This window comes from Mus caroli, unplaced genomic scaffold, assembly GCF_978045245.1.
Source record: "Mus caroli unplaced genomic scaffold, Mus_caroli_1 scaffold_2, whole genome shotgun sequence".
In the NCBI taxonomy this organism is placed as follows: Eukaryota; Metazoa; Chordata; class Mammalia; order Rodentia; family Muridae; genus Mus; species Mus caroli.
The window spans coordinates 103,718,899-103,737,563 of record NW_028227257.1 but is presented as its reverse complement, the minus strand read 5'-3'; the positions used below and the strand labels follow the sequence as shown (position 1 = coordinate 103,737,563).

The following is an 18,665-nucleotide window of genomic DNA, read 5'->3' as shown; positions in this document are numbered from 1 at the left end:
CATTTTAAAACTACTAATTCATCTACGAATGGTTATGTCAAAGGCCTATGTTGCATAGGCCTAGAGAAAAATCAATACATACATCTGCAGATTTTTTAGGCCACAGGTTTTTACCTTTGACTTTCCTCAGTAAGCTAGAGGCATGTAGACAATACAAACGAACATGTTCATAGGAAAGTTTGCCTATAAAGAATAAAGCTAAGATCAAGTGAGTAGCTGTGTAATAAAATGAGCAGAGCTCCCATTATAAGAACAGCTCTTTATTCCATGGTTTCAAATACATAGCAAACCAAGCACGTTCCCTGAAATTTAGCAATGACATTCATCACAAGCCTCAACACTCTAGTCTAAAGGGGCTCTTCAGAATCCACTCCACAAAGCTTTGCACAAAAGAGTTTAAGCACCAGTAAGGCTGTTGCTAGCAGTACTTTTATCTCTTTACCGTTACAGTCAAACATGCATGTTCAACCTATGCGTCTGACCCTGTAAAATGAACACCACACTCAGCCTTGTGGTACAAAGTTTATAAACACGATATACCAATACAAAGTTGAAGCCATTAAAAAGAGCTTAATAACCTACCAGGAGACATTTAAATCTGGAAAGTTGACGGAATCTGAAGAGATTTGGAAAGGACACGCAGACATACATTACGGTAAACATTTTGCTTGGAAAGAGGGGGGAGGGAAACTTCTTTGCGCCGCGGAAAGATTTCCTAAGTCGCTCCGAGCCTACTTTCTTTCTGCTATTATCTTTAAATACTGCAGAGCATTGTGAGCAGCGTCACTCTGTGCATTGCCACAGGAGATGCCTGAGCCGTGACACACGGTGATAGGACTGGTGGACAGCTCTGCGAGACACTGATACTGTCCGTTGGCACTCAGCTCCTCTGTAATGACGCATGCAAACATGACAGTTAGTGCTGGGTACCTGTAAAGCAAATCCTTTAGAAAACCATTTGTTTTCATTGGTCTTGAAGTATCCACAGCACACTACCTCAATCACTCATCAATGCTTATACAAACAAAACAGACAGGTAGTGGGGTGTGCCGGCTCAGACTTGAGTTCCATTACACTTAGGTGGAGGCAGGAGGACTTCCAGCACTAGCCCAGCCTGAGTCATACGAAGAGTTCTAGATTCACCTGGGGCATAAAGCCATTTCTAGGCTGGCCTGGGCTATAAAATAAGATACTCAAGGGGAAAAGAAATCAAACAACCATCAATTAGTCAAATAAAAAAAATCAATCAAAAATAAGACAACCACCACCATCCTCCCCACATGCTCAGTTGAAACAGTTCTCAGCTAAAGAAATCTGAAAGAAATGCTGACCCCAGACTTCATGTTAGCCCACACGATCAGAAATCAGGGCTGGGGTCAGCCATAGCTGGCTGTTGCATTTCTACGACCTCTCCAAGGAAACTTTAAATGTGACCACTTGGAGAGAGTTTGCACATTACTGAACATGTCATAGTGGGGAAGAACCACTTATTAAAGGATGGGCAAGGCTGTGTTTTCCATTAGGAAGTCACTTTCAGTAGGCGTTTAAGCAGAATAGACCTGATGCATGGGAAGACCACACATGTAGAACTCTGGGTTATGGTGTCCTGTAATGACACAGAAGCCCAAGAAGCAAATGCTTTCATCTACCAATGAGTCACTCACTACAGGTGGTGAAGGAATGTGACTTACAGTGGCGATGAGGGCTGCTGAGCTGGCTCAGTGGGCTAAGGCCCTTGCTGCACAAGCCTGGAGACCTGGCCTTGGTCCCTGAAGCCCACAGAAAGATGGGGGGGGGAGAACTGACTCCACAAAGTTGCCTTCTGATCCCACACATGCTGTCACACACACACACACACACACACACACTCGATAATAACTTTTAAAGTGACTATGGTTAAATGATAATATTTAGTCACTCAATTTCAAGGACATATCTTAATAGCAATAGGGTTACTGAATGAGTGACTGGATGTAAGGCCTTTGTCCCTCAATAAAAAAAAATTGACGTGAAGCCAACTGGTTTTGAAACTGAACAAGTCCATGCCATTTTCTACATCCACGACTCTATCCACTTCCAAGTCATTTACATAACCTAAGGGGACACCTGCACCCATCAGACAATTACCCTTCCAAGTCCCTCCCCTCTCACTCTGGGCACCCACCAGCCTGTGCTGTGTGCATGGATTAACCTCTACTGACTAGTTCACTGGCTTATACTGGAGCCTTTTGTGCCTGGCTTCTTTCACTTGGCGCAGTACCTTCAAATCTGCTTATGCTGCTGTAGGCATTAGACCTTCACTTCTTTGGATGGTAGAGTGACGGCTACTCGTTTTAATTTCCAGGAGTGAAACTGCTTGGTCACACGAGTTGCTGATAACTGAACCATTTTACATCTGACCACCAATCTATGAGGTTCCAAACTGGAATCTCACAGTCTTGTTTTCTATCTTCCATTTTCCTGACTGTAGCCAACCTAGTGAGTTTGATGTTGCACTTCCCCTCCACTTTAACTTACATTTCCCTTTGAAGTAATGAGGTTGGACACCTTTGTAGGTGTTTTGTTTGTGTAGCTATGCCTGGTGTAAAACTCACTCTATAGCTAGGTTGGTCTCAAATTTATAGTGATCCTCCTGCCTCAGTCTCCCAAGTGCCCAGCTCATTTTTTGGTTTCACTGGCAGCAGCTGCACTGGAACTGGTCCAAAGCCAGTTCTGGATGCTCCAGAACTCTTCAGCTCTTAAGCTGGTATGAAGCAGGTCAGCAGCACATCAGCGCACATCTAAATCCTCCTCAGAGGCTTCCTTCTTAGCCCACACTCTGGCTTTTGTTTTTTTTTTCTCCTTAGTCTTGTTCATGATGGCTCAGTTATCCCCATTTTCCAAACTGAAGACACTGATAAACACTTATGGGACGGTCTCTCATCAGCTGTTTCCTGACCACCTGTCTACATTTGCTTTCGGGTTCTGCATCACCTGCTGTTTATCCAAACTGCATTTGATTCATAGATCAATCTTAAGGTTGCCAAGACTGTTGCAGGATCTTCTAGCCCTGAAGCTCTACTTTCCCAGAGCCTGCAGCTCTGCCAGGCTAGGTCTTCACATCTCACTAAGGTTTGAATAGGGATATCACATTGTTCTGATACTAAAATCATGACATCAAACATGCATGCACATGCACATGTGCACACACACACACACACACACTAAACAGGTGTATAAACTGAATTAACTGAACATCCACAGAGGTGGAACATGGTGGTGTTTTGCTCCCATAATCCCACCCAGCCCTTGGGAGGTAAAGGCAAGGTCAGGTATGTATTCAGGGTCAGCATGAGATGCATGAGGTCCTGAGAAGAAACATGTCAGGGCACACGAGAAAGCATACCTATATCCAAATACGTTATGTTAAAGCCTTGCTCGTTGGCAATCTCACTAAGTAGCTGGATGTAGTCTGTGTTCGGGAGACTGAGGAGGCTCCTTTTCAGGAGGTTGATCTTCTCACCAGGAGAATTCCTCAAGGAGTGCCAAGTACATCCTAGGGAATGTCCAACCACATTCGTCTAAAAGGCAGAGAGGAGGGAAATGTCAGCTCCGAAATGGGCCAGTTCCAACATTAGTACCAGGGTCAGTGAATACAGATGCTTGGGGGATGGAGAGATGGGTCAGGGGTGAAGAGCACTGGCTGCTTTTCCAGAGTACCCAGCTTTGTTTTGTTTTTCCAGTATTATGTATGTCTAGGAGAGACACTGCCAACAGAAATGCTTTTATTTTAATAAATTTTACAACTTGAGCCAGAGAGATGGCTCAGCAGGTTAGGGCTCTTTGATGCCAAATCTAATTCCTGAGTTTGATCCCTGGGACCCATATGGAAACAGGAGAGAAGTGACACCCTTTGACCTCCATACATATGCACCTTGTCCCTCCCACATACCTAAGTGCAGCAAATACTTGCAGGTTGATTTCTGAACTAATTTACATACCCACCGACCAAAGTGCTTGTTTATCACACCCTCACCAACAGCAGCTAGCCAAACAGTGTAGCTTCCACCAATTTAAAACAGACAGAATATCTTAGTTGGCATGAATACACTGAATATTCTTCCGTTCTTTCATATTTTTCCTATTAGACTTAAAAAAAAAAACGGTGTACAGGCTTTACATGTATGAAGCTGAATTCTTTGCTTGTTTTAGTTATGTTGATTTTATTCATAGTTTTTTTTGGCCGTATCGTAAGTTCTAGTCAAATTCATTTGCTTCAGATTTTAGATGTTAAGTTACAGTTAAAAAAGACTTTCTATCCCTAAGATTCTTTTCAAAAGATCGTTTGTGTTTTCCAAGACAGTTCTATTCACGCTCAATCCTTGATCTGGGATTTACTTAGGCATGAGGTTTGGTATGGGGATATGCAATCTATTTACACAAGGACACACATACAAACACACTATCTCCCATCCTCACCCATGGCTGTCAGCTGTCTACACTGTACCTGGACGGTCCCATCCTCACCTGTCTGTCAGCTGTCCACACTGTACCTGACCATCCCATCCTCACCTGTCTGTCAGCTGTCCACACTGTACCTGACCATCCCATCCTCACCTGTCTGTCAGCTGTCCACACTGTACCTGATCTAAAATCCCACTGCCGCCATCACGAGGTGGCCATGCACTTGCACCGACTCCTGAGTCGTGTTCCGCTCTCCCACCAGTAACCTGCTTTCTCACAGGTCCACACTCTGTATTATTCTCAGAGGGCGAGCACCCTAGCCCACCTTAAATTCTTGCTTTCTAGGTGCTATGCTCAAGCATTTGCTTTCTCCTTTTTCCAGACACGCTTTGTAAGGTCCTGCCGAGCGCCAAACTGAATTCTGGCAGTTAAGAGTAAGACAGCTTACAGTTTTATGTTTACTATACTGAGTCTCTGTATGAAAAGAAGAAACAGGGCCATGTTAATTTAATTTCCATTATATTCTTCAGTAGGGCTTCGAAGTATTTCTACACGAATCCTTGCAAATGTCTATTCAAGTTTACCCCAGATATTGAAAATAGCTCTTGGCTTTATAAATAAGAAAATTGTTGATTTTTTTCTAGTATATCTTTTTTTTTTCTTCAGACAATTTTTACATGAAGTACGTGTTTTTATTTGTAAATTTTAAAATTTGGTGTGTGTGTATATTGTGTATGTTGTGTGTGGTATAGTGTATGTGTGCTTGTAGCACGTGTGAGAATGTGTTTATGTATGTGTGTGAAAGCCAGAGGTCAATAGACGTGTCTTCTTATCACTTTCTGCCTTGTTGTTTGAGTCAGAGTCTCTCCCTGAATCCGGAGACCACAGATTCAGCTAGCCTGGCTGACCAGCAAGGGCCCTTCCACCTCTGTGTTCTAAGGCTGGGCTCACAGGCCATTGTGCCTGCCTTTTTATCTGAGTGCTAGATTTCTGAACTTAGGTCCTCATACCTGCGTGGCAAGCACTTCATCAGCAGAGCCAAGCTCATTAGCAAACTCTCAGGCACTTGTTAATCTATGTATATCTACCATAGGGGAAGAATAATACAGTACACAAACATGAACAAAGCCCTCGCTGCACCCCCTCCTCACCCTCAGACTCCCCGCTCCCCAAAGCAATGACTTATCCTTCTCGTTTGAACCCCTCCGGTTGTTACTTCCATATGACTAAACAACGTGAAAACATTGATTTTGTACATTAAACTATGAGTTACCTTGGCATATTCTCTTACTGTCTTTGAGACAGGGTTTCATGTAGCCTGGGAATGCCTTGAACTTGCTATGTAGCCAAAGGCTGCTTTGAACTTCTGCTTCTCTTGCATCTGCCTCCCAAATGTGCCACTGTTCCCATCTCTCCAGGGGTTTACAGGAATATAATCGAATTATTTGCATCTAGAAATCACTGTAGCTCATCTTCCCTTGTTTACAGTGTCATTTTGTTCCCTGTCATCTAACTACGTTTCTGGAACAAGGTCAGACAAAAGCCTCTTACTGAGTGTCCTGCTTCATTTTTTATTTTAATGAGATGATTGTAATGCAGAGATACTGACCATGCTTTTAATACTTTTGGTTTTTTTTAAATCACTTATGACTGCTACAAGTATCTTTTTAGCATCTATTGAACAGATCGTCTCTGTATGTCTTAGCTTTGATGTTCCTTCCTCCTGGAGGCTTTCCTGAACCCCTGGTCTTGGCTGGCTGCCTTCTTCCATGTTCATGCCCAGCCCTGCACCTGCACTCTCTGACCATCCATCTCTAGTGTACTCCGCTTTCAGCCAGCCATTAAACTGGTTAGAGGCAGAAGCCGGCTGTGTGTTGAATCCCAGGCTCCCGACACAGTGCCAGCTCACCAAATGATCACTACACATGCAGATGAATGAACGGACGATGGAACGGATGTGGAAAAGCAGCACCCAGGCCGGCTCTTGGTTAATTTGCTTACTTGGTCCTGTGTGCTAAGCACAGAGCATTCCGGAGTCAGGCTCCTGGCTGAACTCTCATTTTCCGATCCCATCCTGAAATTCTGAATTTACTGTGTCTCCCAAGTCCTCTTACCTGAACCAACCCTGGCTCACATACAGGACACAATAAAAACTGGAGTCATCGATCACTCGACATTTTACACATTGCAACTCTGGAGCAGCAATACAAGAAATGAAGGGACATCTCCAGCAATAGTTGTTTAGTTTTTGGTTTTTCTTTCTTTTTTTTTTTTTTTTTTTTTTGGTTTTTCGAGACAGGGTTTCTCTGTATAGCCCTGGCTGTCCTGGAACTCACTCTGTAGACCAGGCTGGCCTCGAACTCAGAAATCCACCTGCCTCTGCCTCCCGAGTGCTGGGATTAAAGGCGTGCGCCACCACGCCCGGCCTAGTTGTTTAGTTTTATTCCAATCCTGCCTGGTTATTACTTACTAGAGAAATGTGGTTCTCTGGAGAAATATTACTAAACTTGGCGAGAAATTTCTCGGCAGCATTTCTCTTGGCTTGTTTTTTTGATGCCCCCTTTCCTAAATAAAGAAAAAGCAACAGTAGATTTAGAAATTAATGTCCACAGAAAATGATAAAATCTGTACAGAGTTGTGTTTTATTCGTGAATACCTCAGGATTTTCATACACTGGCCCAATACGTTCTATTGCACTGACACTGCTGTTTATTGTAATATATACACATACTGTGTGTACATCTCAACATACCATACCTCCCAAATCCTTCCTGTATTAAATCTGGCAGCATTTAGCTGCCAAAGTAAAACACACACACACACACACACACACACACACCCCCGAGATATATATATATATATATATATATATATATATATAGAGAGAGAGAGAGAGAGAGAGAGAGAGAGGCTAGATAAATGCTCTATTACTAAAGCTATACCACCAGTCCTCAAATACCATTAATTATATTTTTTAAAATGTGGGGGGGGGGGGCTGAGCCCACCCGTGCCAGGGCACATAGAGGCCAGAGGCTGGTGATGTTGGTTATCTTCCTCTGCTGTCCTCCTTTTCTGTTTTTGTTCTATAAGATTTGTTTGTTGTTTGTTCTTTGTTTTGCAGGCAGGGTCTGTCCCTGAGCCTGGGGCTCACCATTTCAGCAGCACTGGCTGGCCAGTGGGCCCCAGGGCGTCTATGTGCCTTACTGTGTGCGAGCTGCTCAGAAGGCGGGTGCCAAGGATTCAAATTCAGGTTGTGGTTCTGCAGCAAGCATTTTACCCACCAAGACATTTCCCCAGCCCAGGAACTCTTTTTCTTCAACAATCTGTCTTTAATAATTACCCACTGAAAGTGTGTAGCACTTGCAAACTTTCTCTATACCTAGCACATGAATCATATATGGTTTAATCCTGACCAATTAGATTTATCAAATACACTTGAATGCTAATTCCTAACTTTTTTTTTTTTTTCGGTTTTCTCTGTATAGCCCTGGCTGTCCTGGAACTCACTTTGTAGACAAGGCTGGCCTTGAACTCAGAAATCCACCTGCCTCTGCCTCCCGAGTGCTGGGATTAAAAGCATGCACCACCACGCCCGACGCAATTCCTAACTCTTAACATCTATGTTTTGCTTATAATCTTTTATAAGCTGACAACTATGTGAATTTTTTAATTAATAAAGGTATAGGTGATAATGGAATTGAAAGACACGTTAAATATCTACTTCTGTACTTTACTTTTGTAGATTTAAAAACTGGGGATAGATAGACATGGTAGTTCATGTACTTGGGAGGGAGAGGCAGTTGGACCTCTGTAAGCTCAAGGCCAGCATGGCCTACATACAGAGTGAGTTCCACAACAGCCAGTGCTACCTCTAGGGAGACCTTGTCTCAAAAACAAACCCACAAAAACGACTGGGGTATAACTCAGTCATAGAACACGTGCCTAACACATGACAGGCTGTGTGTGAAACAGCCAACACTACTAAACAATAAAAAACAAACAAACAAACAAAATGGAAGTCAAAGAGACTAAGAAGTTTGCACAACTGTCTAAATCATGACTACATGAAGAATGTAAGCTGAAGGCCCTGCTCCTGGCCCAGTGTCTTCTGTGCTGACCGCACGGCCACTCAGGAGTCCTGCTACTTGAGTCTAATCTCCATCTAAAGTAGAACACTATTTATTTTATTTTTCTTTTCTCATCTGCACTGGGGATTGGATCCAGGACCTCACTTACACCAGGCAAGCCCCTTATCACTGTCCTGCACCCGTAGCTCATTCAATCCCATATTAATCTACTTTAGAAGTGACCGAAGCATGCCAGAGAGGTTAACACAGGGATTCTCACTAGTACTTCTGAAAGTTTTTTCTCATAGTGTAGTAGCTTTATAACACAAAATTTGCTGCAACTAAAAAAACAAAAAAACAAAAAACAAAAAAACGCAAAAAACTCTATTATCTCTTTGTTGTTTATTATATTATTATTTCTATTTTATATTTTATGATTCTGGGGACTGAAATTAGAGCCTCATATACACTAAAGCAATAGTCCGCCATTAGGAAACATACCCTCAGAAGCTCACAACGTTTTTTGACACATAGTCTCTCATTCTTCACCCCCGTTTATAATCCAGTGAAGACTACTTATGGCACAGAGCCTATAATTTGCCTGTCTTTTCAGTTACAATCTCATTTTTAAAACATCAAATTAGGAAATATGACTATTCTCAGAAAGTCAAAGATAGTAGAGAAGAGACATGAATATCCAAAAAGCCATGTGACAGAAATTTCTATGGTAATTCCCTATCTGAAAACATTGCAAGCTCCTCTGACTGTAAGAGTGAAGTACCAGTTTCCATGAATGATTCAAGCCTGCAGATCGTGGTGTATTCCCTCTTATGAGCCGGTCCTCCTTCCTGGGAAAGGGTATATTCAGGAAGTCGCCAGCCATGGTGAATTGCTAATTCCTGTAAAATTGATGAGGTTACAATAGAAAGCTTAACTATTCAATGGCTCAGTCACACAAATGATGTTCCTCTTGGATTCTGTTTCTAGTCATGTGCCTGAAAAGCATCATTGTGCTGGCCAATGGGACACTGCAAGAACACCCTGTTATTTCCCATAGGCAGACCCATATTTTATCTTCTATCACGACGCCAAAACCACAGCAGCTCTGTGCTGTTGACAGTGCTTTTCTATTCCACAGTGAGCTGATGCCTGCTGCCTGCGTTTAATAGGAAAGTTAGGCTACATATTTTTTTTTCTTTTCTTTTTTGTTAGAATCAAGCAATTAAGTAGGGTCCTTCTCTTCTCTTGAATTTAGCTGCACAGCTAAGGCTCTGTGTAAAGTCTGTCTCAACAGAAGTAGAAAGAGGTAGGTTGCAAGAGTAGTGAGAAATATCTTATCCTTAAAGCATAAAACCCGTTACCCAGCGGTCTATTGGCCTATTGGCTAAGAAAACTATAGACCTGTTACGCCAAAGTCTGCTTATATTGAGTAACCACTCAACCAAACAAAGGCAAATACTGAACAAGAAGAAAGTCCAAAACTGGTTAATAAGAAAATCATTTCAAGCTAGCTACACAGACTGCATTGATCACAACTTAGAAACAAAATACTCACTGCTGGGGCATGGAGGCATACGCCATTAATCCCAGCACTCAGGAGGCAGAGGCAGGTGGATCTCTGTGAGTTCCAGGCCAGCCTGATCTACATAGTAAGATCCAGGATAGTTAGGGACACATAAAGAGATCCTGTCTCAAAAACACAAAGAAAGAAAGAAAACAAAATATTTATAGTCCCCTATTATGTTTTAAATATCAACTGCTTATCTTAGCCTTTATGATAATACAAATTTATTATACGTTTGGCCAATAGACAAATAATATGGAAAACTAACTTACCTGTAATGAGCCAATTGGATTCAGCTGGTTCTTTGGCTGTTTGGATGGATCAGGCATTAAGGGGTCAGGAACTGCAAAGCTAAACATTATTTAAGAGTGTTATTAAATAAGATGATTTAGTATATAAATGATAATGTATTCTCTATGTAACCACCTCAGCCAAAGCTCTTCCATCCCTTCTACGAGGACTGAATGCCCGTCACTTCTTTGGGAATCTGATCTACCCACTATCCTCGGGCTACATCGAGCCTCGTTTCCAGATGGCTACTGTTTTCCTTCAAAGGATCACAACCTCTCATTCTTCTGAGTCACTGTACTATTTGGGGCCAAGCTTGGTGACACATGCCTATAATCTTGCCATTCTGATGGTAGAGGAAGAAAGATCAGGAATTCAAAGTTACCCTTAAACCCTTAAACACAGAAAGTCTGAGGCTAGCCTGAGCTACACAAGACCATATATTAAAAAAATAAAATTTAGTCTGGATCTTTAAAAAGTCACTTGGCCATAAATTATTCAATGTTGCACAAACCTGTCCATTCCTCACCTAACTTCTTCTGAATCACACTGACTACTACTTGGTTGTAGGGCCGACGTATAAGTTACTTAGATAAGCTTTGTAGTGCATTGTACATAAGAGTTGCTTAATAAAACTATTTAAAATGTACATACTAAGGTCTGGAAAGGTGGCTCAGTGGTTAAGAACACTCTCTGCTCTTACAGAGAACCTGGTTTGGTTCCAAGTCCCCACAGGGTCAGGATGGCTAACAATCACCCATAACACCAATTTCAGGGGATTAAAGGATGCATTTAGCATCCTTCTGTCCTCTGTGGGCACTAGGCATACATATAGTACATATATATATATATATATACATGCAGGCAAAACACTCATAAGCATAAAGATAAATCTAAAAATAGTCCCAGGGAAAGTACATGTAGCAACAGTAATTAAAGAAGAAATCATAAATTTGGGATGAGGAGACGGGTCGGACAAGGAGGAGGGGAGACGGATAGGAGTGATATAGATGCATGATTGAAGTTCTTAAATGTGTGTGTGTGTGTACACGTTTGTATGAATGTATAAAGTACATTACTATTAAAACCACTTTTAAAAAGATAACCATTAGCCAGGAAAGTTAGCGTAGCAGTATTGTAACACAGACTATAAATGCATTTTCATCCAGATAGCCAGACAAGAAAATGTGTCCCATCATCTGCTTGTATAATCCTCTAAGATTTTGATGTATCTTGCGTAAAGAAAACATCCTGTATAAATCTGGTTTTAATGTGTGTGTGTGTGGTGGGGGGTTATAAACAGGGGAGAGAGAAGAGTTTCGTCAAGGGAGTTTGAAATGACTAGCTACTTGGGGAATCAATGCCTACTTCTGAAGAAGCTGCATTCCACATTGACAACCACCTAAATAAATAACTGAAGCGTCATTCCTGCCATGACACGAGCGAGACTCAGCTATTGCCATCTCCTCCAACTGGCACGTTTAACACAGGCTGGCAGAGTAGACAAGTCTTCCCTTACAATGCTGCATGCTGAAGCTATGCAAATAATTGGGATGGAGGAGTGAGAAAGTCCCTGTGTAGGCCTGTAGGCCTGATTACAGCTTAGTGATTCTCATCTTATCTGCCAAAAAGCACAAATACATAGCAAAGCTTGCTTACTGTTACAAACGCATAGGAAAGTTTCATGGTGACAAAGTGAAGTGCCCACATGCCGGGAGGACCTGCTATGTGCTGATTTCTACAAACGTACTCAGCACTCTGGCATGACCTTTGGACTACACAGAACAGTGAGGTCACCAACAGGTAGAAGTGCTCAAAAGCTGGGCTACCGAAAGTGTGACCTGAAAGCCACCGTAAGTCATAGATAGTCTGGACCACAGGAAGGTAAGCAGCACCTGTGAGGTCAGGTCCAAGGCTGGCCTGGGGCAACCACTTATCTTGAAAGTAAGTATGTCACTGTTTCAAAATTACCCAAAAGCTTGAGAGTGCCCGAGAAAGAGAGAGCTATGGCATGGAGCCTAAATAAACTCCTAAATCTGTAAGTCTCACTAAGGTTAGAGAACAAAAATGCCAACAACGGGCAGATTACACAAGACTAAACTCCAGGCATCTCTGGGTGTGTGTAAGAGAAGCTGAAGGCTCGCCATGTTCCACAGTGTGCACGGTGGAAGCGGCAGACTCCATTTATGAGATGTATGATGCTGCAGCACCAATACTCTTTCTAAAACACTGACAACGGCAGACACTTCCATTTGGAAATATCCAGAATTATTGCCCACTTAACATCCACCTGTATTTGATACAGGAAGGACACACCTTGATCCCTTTTCCAAATAAGAACTTCGAAGAGTACTTTCAGTTCGATAGAAAGGCACAAGCCTATACTACTAGTTAGTTGGAGTCCAGCCTGGGCTACATACGGAATTTGTGGCCAGCTAGGCTACAAAAGGCAAAGTAAGACCATTTCTTAAAAGAAAAAAAAGTTGGCCAGGCGGTGGTGGCATGCACCTTTAATACCAGCACTCAGAATGCAGAGGCAGGTGGATCTCTGTGAGTTGGAGGCCAGCCTGGTCTAAACAACTAATTCTAGGACAGCCTTGGCTACACAAATAAACTGTCTCAAAAACAAACAAAAAACCCCGAAAAGAAAAAGAAAGTACTACTTTCACTGACTTTTTCCGTCTTACACCTTATTTATTTAGTGTACAAATAATTGATTAAAATTATCATCTTCATAGTAAGAATATTAATATCTGCCACAAGTACTGACTGTACTCCATCATCCAGCAAAAAGCTAGCCTTCCTTTACCATTAACTACCAGATTTAATAGGCCTAAATTGTCTTTAATGGATGGCAGGCTTTCACAGATATGGAATTTTAGAGTGAAGATATTAACAACTGTCCGCTCTGTCGCTTTTGAGCGCATATGAAAAATTTTCATCTTACCTCAGCCATGAAAATTTTGAGCTGCGGAATACAAAGAAATTTAGCTCACCAAATACTTGCATTGGCTTTCAAAATGTTTATGGCGGCCTCCGCAGCTCTGTGCTTCGCCAGCTTCTTACTCGTACCTTCACCTGCATTAAAGACGGGAGGAAGAAGTTCTTACTCTCTGAGCAAGTATGTGTTTCATATCCGCGGCCATAATGCAAAACAAAGTCACTTTACGTGTGCTGGCTCGCCACTGAAACCATCCACTTATACATGCAGTTATATCAGAAAGATTCTCAACCCGTGAAATCGACACATTAATGCCAGTTTTAAAAGTACTACTCATTTGAGTTTATGTATACCTGTATGAAACACTATTTCTATACCACATATGTGTATTATATAAAATGGGAATAAGCTAGACCCTATCACACCTCCTGAAGAAACAGAACTCAGCATTTTGTTCTTCCTTTATTCCTCGACAGAAAAGAGATTTCTCTCCAGCAGGCTTTCCTTAAAGGAGCAGCCACTGACAACCCCGGTTCGAGCTCAGCAGGCAAGATTACACATAGTGATACGGAGAAGGGTAAGGTAAGGCTTATGTCACAAGTCTTCCACACAATCTGTATAGCTAACATGGGTAGATAAGGGGAGGATGCAGGGAACTGACATACATCTTCATTTCAGCTGCCACAGAAGGTAAATGGTGAAGTCCATCTTTTCCTCCTCCGTTCAGACTCTCAAACTCATGGAAAATGTTTTCAAGTGTGACCTTCAAGTATCAGGACACAGAGCCCAATACTGTCTTATCTACTAAAACAGACACTTGGAATATGCCACAAGGCTAAACAGAATCTCTTGTTCTCTAGGACTGGGAGCCAAATGTCTGTTAACAGATAGCTGAAATACAAAGGGCATATTATAACAAACCTCAGGTCAGGCTGTAAGGAGGCAACAGGATCAGCATGTGTGGCTATGTAATCACACCTATTCAGAAGGCTGAGGCAGGAGGATTGAGACTTAGGGGCTCCTTGAGCCACCACCAGACACTGTGTCCAAACAAATGAACAAACAAAAAGCAGCTTAGCTCCTGTTAGAGAGATTCAGGAAGTTTTCATGGAGGAAGGGGAACTATATGGACTACTAGAAGACAAGTCAAGGGAGGAGGAGCCAAAGATCATTGAGGGCAGAGGAGCACCTGCAAACAGGTCCGGGAGACACAGCACACAGTGTTCTCAAGGCCCCAAGGAGCTGAAAACGAATAAAGCCTGTGAGCTTGATGAAAGGGATTCTGGGATGCAGGGGTGCAGGAAGAAGGGATAGCGAAGCGTATTATACATCTGTCCTTTGCAAAACCTTTGTGTGTAAAGAATTGCCAGGGAAGGTTTTCTTTTTAGAGCATATACTTTAATCTCATCATCTGGAAAAGGCTGGGTGCTCTGCATTCCTACCAAGTGTCTGTGCAGTACTGAGGCTCCTTGCTGACGTTGTAAGAAGCTTGTAAATCATGCTAGCAAGTTAGGGTTTGTTTTAAAAGTTTGTGAGATGGGGAGGTCACTAAATGGACTGTAAAGAAGAGATGAGAAGAGAAGAGAAGAGAAGAGAAGAGAAGAGAAGAGAAGAGAAGAGAAGAGAAGAGAAGAGAAGAGAAGAGAAGGAAAGAGAAAAAGAAGAGGGAGACAAGGTGGAGCACACCTTTAATCCCAGCACTCGGGAGGCAGAGGCAGGTGGATTTCTGAGTTCGAGGCCAGCCTGGTCTGCAAAGTGAGTTCCAGGACAGCCAGGGCTATACAGAGAAACCCTGTCTCAAAAACCAAAAACAAACAAACAAACAAACAAAAAGAAGAAGAGGGAGACAAATTCGAATGCTAGAAAAAGTGTTCAGAGTTAGGCAATGGTAGTCCATACCTATAAGCGCAGAGTTTTGGAGGCTGAGGCAGGAGGAAAATAAAATAAAATAAAAATCAAGGTCAGCTTGGGCTACATAGTAAGTCTCTCATTCAAAAATACAACGAAAAACACTAGCTGTTGTGAAGAGAATGCACACCACAAGACTCCAAGTTGAAAGAGCAGTTACAAGATCGGAGGAACTTTAGTCCAAGAGAAAGATAACAATGGTCTAGACCAGAGGGTGCCAACCTGTGGGTTTTGACACCTCCCCTGACTCCGAGGATTAGATATTTACATTATGGTTCATGCAAAATTATGAAGTAGCAACAAAATGGAGTATGTAACTTCATAAGTTATTGAGTAGTAACAAAATAATTCTAGGGTTGGAGTCACCACAACATGAGGAACTGAATTAAAGGGTTGCAGCATTAGGAAGGTTGAGAGCCACTGTTCTAGAGCATAGGTAGCAAGAAAAAGAGAGAAGCTGACTCAACAATTATCCAGAAGATGGGGATTTATGGCAACACAAGGACAGGGGGAAAAGGGGACAGGACAGAGTCAGCAAGACCTCAAGCTTCTATTGACCAACTGACTGTGGTATCTCCTGGGAGTTGGGGGGTAAGGAATGTAAGAAAGAAAAATGAGTTTAAATGAAAAGATGGTTGACTTCAGGACAAGAGTCTGAGATGTCTTTCCCTAATATGCCCAAGCAAAGATGCCCAGAAAGCACACAGGCAGATATGTTCTGTTCCTGGCTAAAGACAAAGATTTCAGAGTTACAGTCTTTTTGTTTGTTTTTGTTTCGTTTTGTTTTGTTTTTCAAGACACGGTTTCTCTGTATAGCCCTGGCTGTCCTGGAACTCACTCTGTAGACCAGAACTGCCTCGAACTCAGATGTTCACCTGCCTCCAGAATTATAGTTAGTAATAGTAATTGCTTTAGATAGTAATTGAAGCAGGGAAGGCTGAGAAGTTACGACAGGAAGACAGGGCTGTATGAGAGGGATCTAAGGTAGAACAGTTGAAATAGGTTGCTCATCTCTAACCCAAATGCACTAAAATGGAAAATGGCTTTTTTTTCTTGAACATTTCTCCCAAATATTTGAAAAATGACCAGCTAAAGTTGCAACTGAATTCTAACCTTGTGTATTTCCATAAGGAAACTTCCAGTGCATACTTACAACCAATCTACCCCATACACAAAAAGTTAAAAAGCTTCAGGGTTTTTTGAAGTTGCTCCAATAAGTATAGTCAACCTCAGATCCCCATATTTGAATATATGATATGCTCAGACTAGCAGACAGTGGAACTTTAGCTTTTCCGAATTTTTCTTTGTATATTTACAAATTAAACTATTTAACAATTTTTATGCTTTCAACTAAATAGGTATGTAGGAAAATAATGTCCACGTTTACAAATGGCAACTCTGGTAGCCATTTTCTCAGGCTTAGACTAAAAGAAGGCATGAATCTGAACTTTAAAACCTCATTGTTGTGTGACCTTGGGCATGTAGCTTATGAAAAGGTCTTTAACTTTATGCCACTTCATGAATAAAAAGAGGAAACAATTTTATACAAAATACCTATATAGTATTTAAAACTAGAAGCTACTATGCACTGCAGCTTGGAGGGATACATTATGGCAGTCTTCTATGTTTCCCTGATTTTTCATGGACACACACTCAAGAGTGGTAGGTACCAAGAATCCGAAGTTCCAGATGTGTTCATAAAAAGGGAAACTCGGAAACTTCTGACAGCGTGCCTACTAGCCTCTGCGCTGGTAACTTTGTAACTTTGAAAGGCGATAGCACCCACGGACTTAGCTATCTGAGCTCCAAGAATATTTCCAGTTTTTAATTCTTAAGAGGAACTTTAGCCGGCTCCCCAGGTACTGGAAAGTGTGCAGGATGCTGGGAGAGTCTGCGCTTCCTTACATCTAGCGAAACAAATGAAGTTGATCCTGGAGTCTCTTGTCTTCAGAGTACGCTCCCACAGCCGTCTTAATTAAAAGGGCACTTTTCCTTACTGAAAAGCAACATAGAATCAGGGCCTCCAATCCACACATGGTCATGGGGAAATAACTGCATACAGACCTGTGCAAGTTATGTCACCAACGGTTACTCTGAAGGTGAAAGTGGGCACGTGTACTTGCACATCGGATCTTTCACATTCATAAACTGGAATGTTCTTGGTCTTCATGCCGTACTCGTGCAATACCTGAATCGGTGTTTTCCCAGGCTTAGCTGTTATCATCTTGCCCAAACTGCAAAAACCAGAAAAAAACGTAGGCATTGCACGTCAGAGCTGAAAGGGAAGCAAAAGCATCCACTTCTCAATTTTGACAGTCACAAACGGTGACAAAAAGGTTCTGCAGCTCCCCAGCAGCCAGGATCAGTGGCAAGGCCTGGGCGAGCACCTGTCCCCGGGTGCTGCAGCCCATGGAGGAGAGTGGAGAGGTCTGTACAGAGAACTTGAGAGCGGTGGGAGGGATGCTGAAAGAAACCGGGTGGGCTTGGACGAGGCAGCTAGATCAAGTCTACACCCGGGTCTGCGCCGCAACGCTGATCAAATCCTCCCGATCGGCTAGCTGCCTAGGGTCACTAGAGGGGCGGGGCGCACAGCAGACCCCCAGGGCCCGGAGGGCGGGCCCAGCGCCATGCCGGGAGAGGGAGGGAGCTTTACCCAGAATGCTGCCCGACAGCCGGCTCCCCGCCCCTGCCCCGCTGCCCACCCGTCTTGGGCCTTGAGGCCTCGACGGCCCGGCGCTGACCTGAAGGTCCCGCTGTCCTCGCGCTGCAGCGGCGGGGCCTCGGCACGATGCCTGCTATGGGACATGGCGAGAAGGGACGGCTGGCCACAGCAATCAAGAGAAGTGCGGATCTGGGTCCTCCCTCTCCACGTCGGCCAGTTCCCGAGAGGAGCGTGCCCGCGCTGCTGCTTGGACGCCCCTCCGATCGCTGCCTGCCTCCCTCCAGCGAAGGGACAGGCGGAGAAGGAAGGAGAGGCGGAGCCTCGGCGCGGAAGAGCGGGCCACACCCCCTCTCTGCCCAGCCTTTCTGCCCCGCCCCTCTCTGCCATGCTCAGCCCCTGGATGTTCTTGCTCCGCTTTGCCACAGTGCTCAGGCCTTTCCCGGTTCCCCGGGCTCCGCCCCCTCTGCCAAGTTTCTGTCCTTCCCAGCTACCGCCCGCGCCCTAGTTGGGTTCCCAGAGCTTCTCAGAGCCCGGCCCCGCCCCTCCTGCGATCTGGCTCCGCCCTCTCTGCCAGTCTGGGCTCTTCCCAGCCTCTGCAGGCGCCCCCCCCCCGTTCCGCTTCCAAAGCTTCTGAGCGCCCGGCCCCGCCCCTCACCCTTGTAGGCCCCGCCTCCATTGCATGTCCCGGCTCTTCCCGGCTCCTGCCTGCATCCCGCTTCGGTTCCCCGAGTTTCCCCTCCCGCCTTTAGTGGTGCAGAGAGCTTCAGTCCTTTGTCCTTAGAGGGAGGCGGC

The 18,665-nt window shown here is 43.6% G+C and overlaps 1 protein-coding gene across 1 annotated transcript; it reads right to left on the bottom strand.

Moving 5' to 3' along the window:
- Positions 1-239: 239 nt before the first annotated feature.
- On the bottom strand, positions 240-18,260 carry Prkra (protein activator of interferon induced protein kinase EIF2AK2). The gene is made up of 8 exons (XM_021149425.3): positions 17,953-18,260; positions 17,276-17,445; positions 13,359-13,440; positions 10,347-10,425; positions 9,292-9,409; positions 6,914-7,008; positions 3,386-3,560; positions 240-889 (listed from the first exon to the last, which is right to left on the bottom strand). The coding sequence occupies exons 1-8, from the start codon at positions 18,258-18,260 to the stop codon at positions 732-734; spliced, it is 1,185 nt and encodes a 394-aa protein (XP_021005084.2). The 3' UTR covers positions 240-731.
- Between the last annotated feature and the right edge of the window lie 405 nt (positions 18,261-18,665).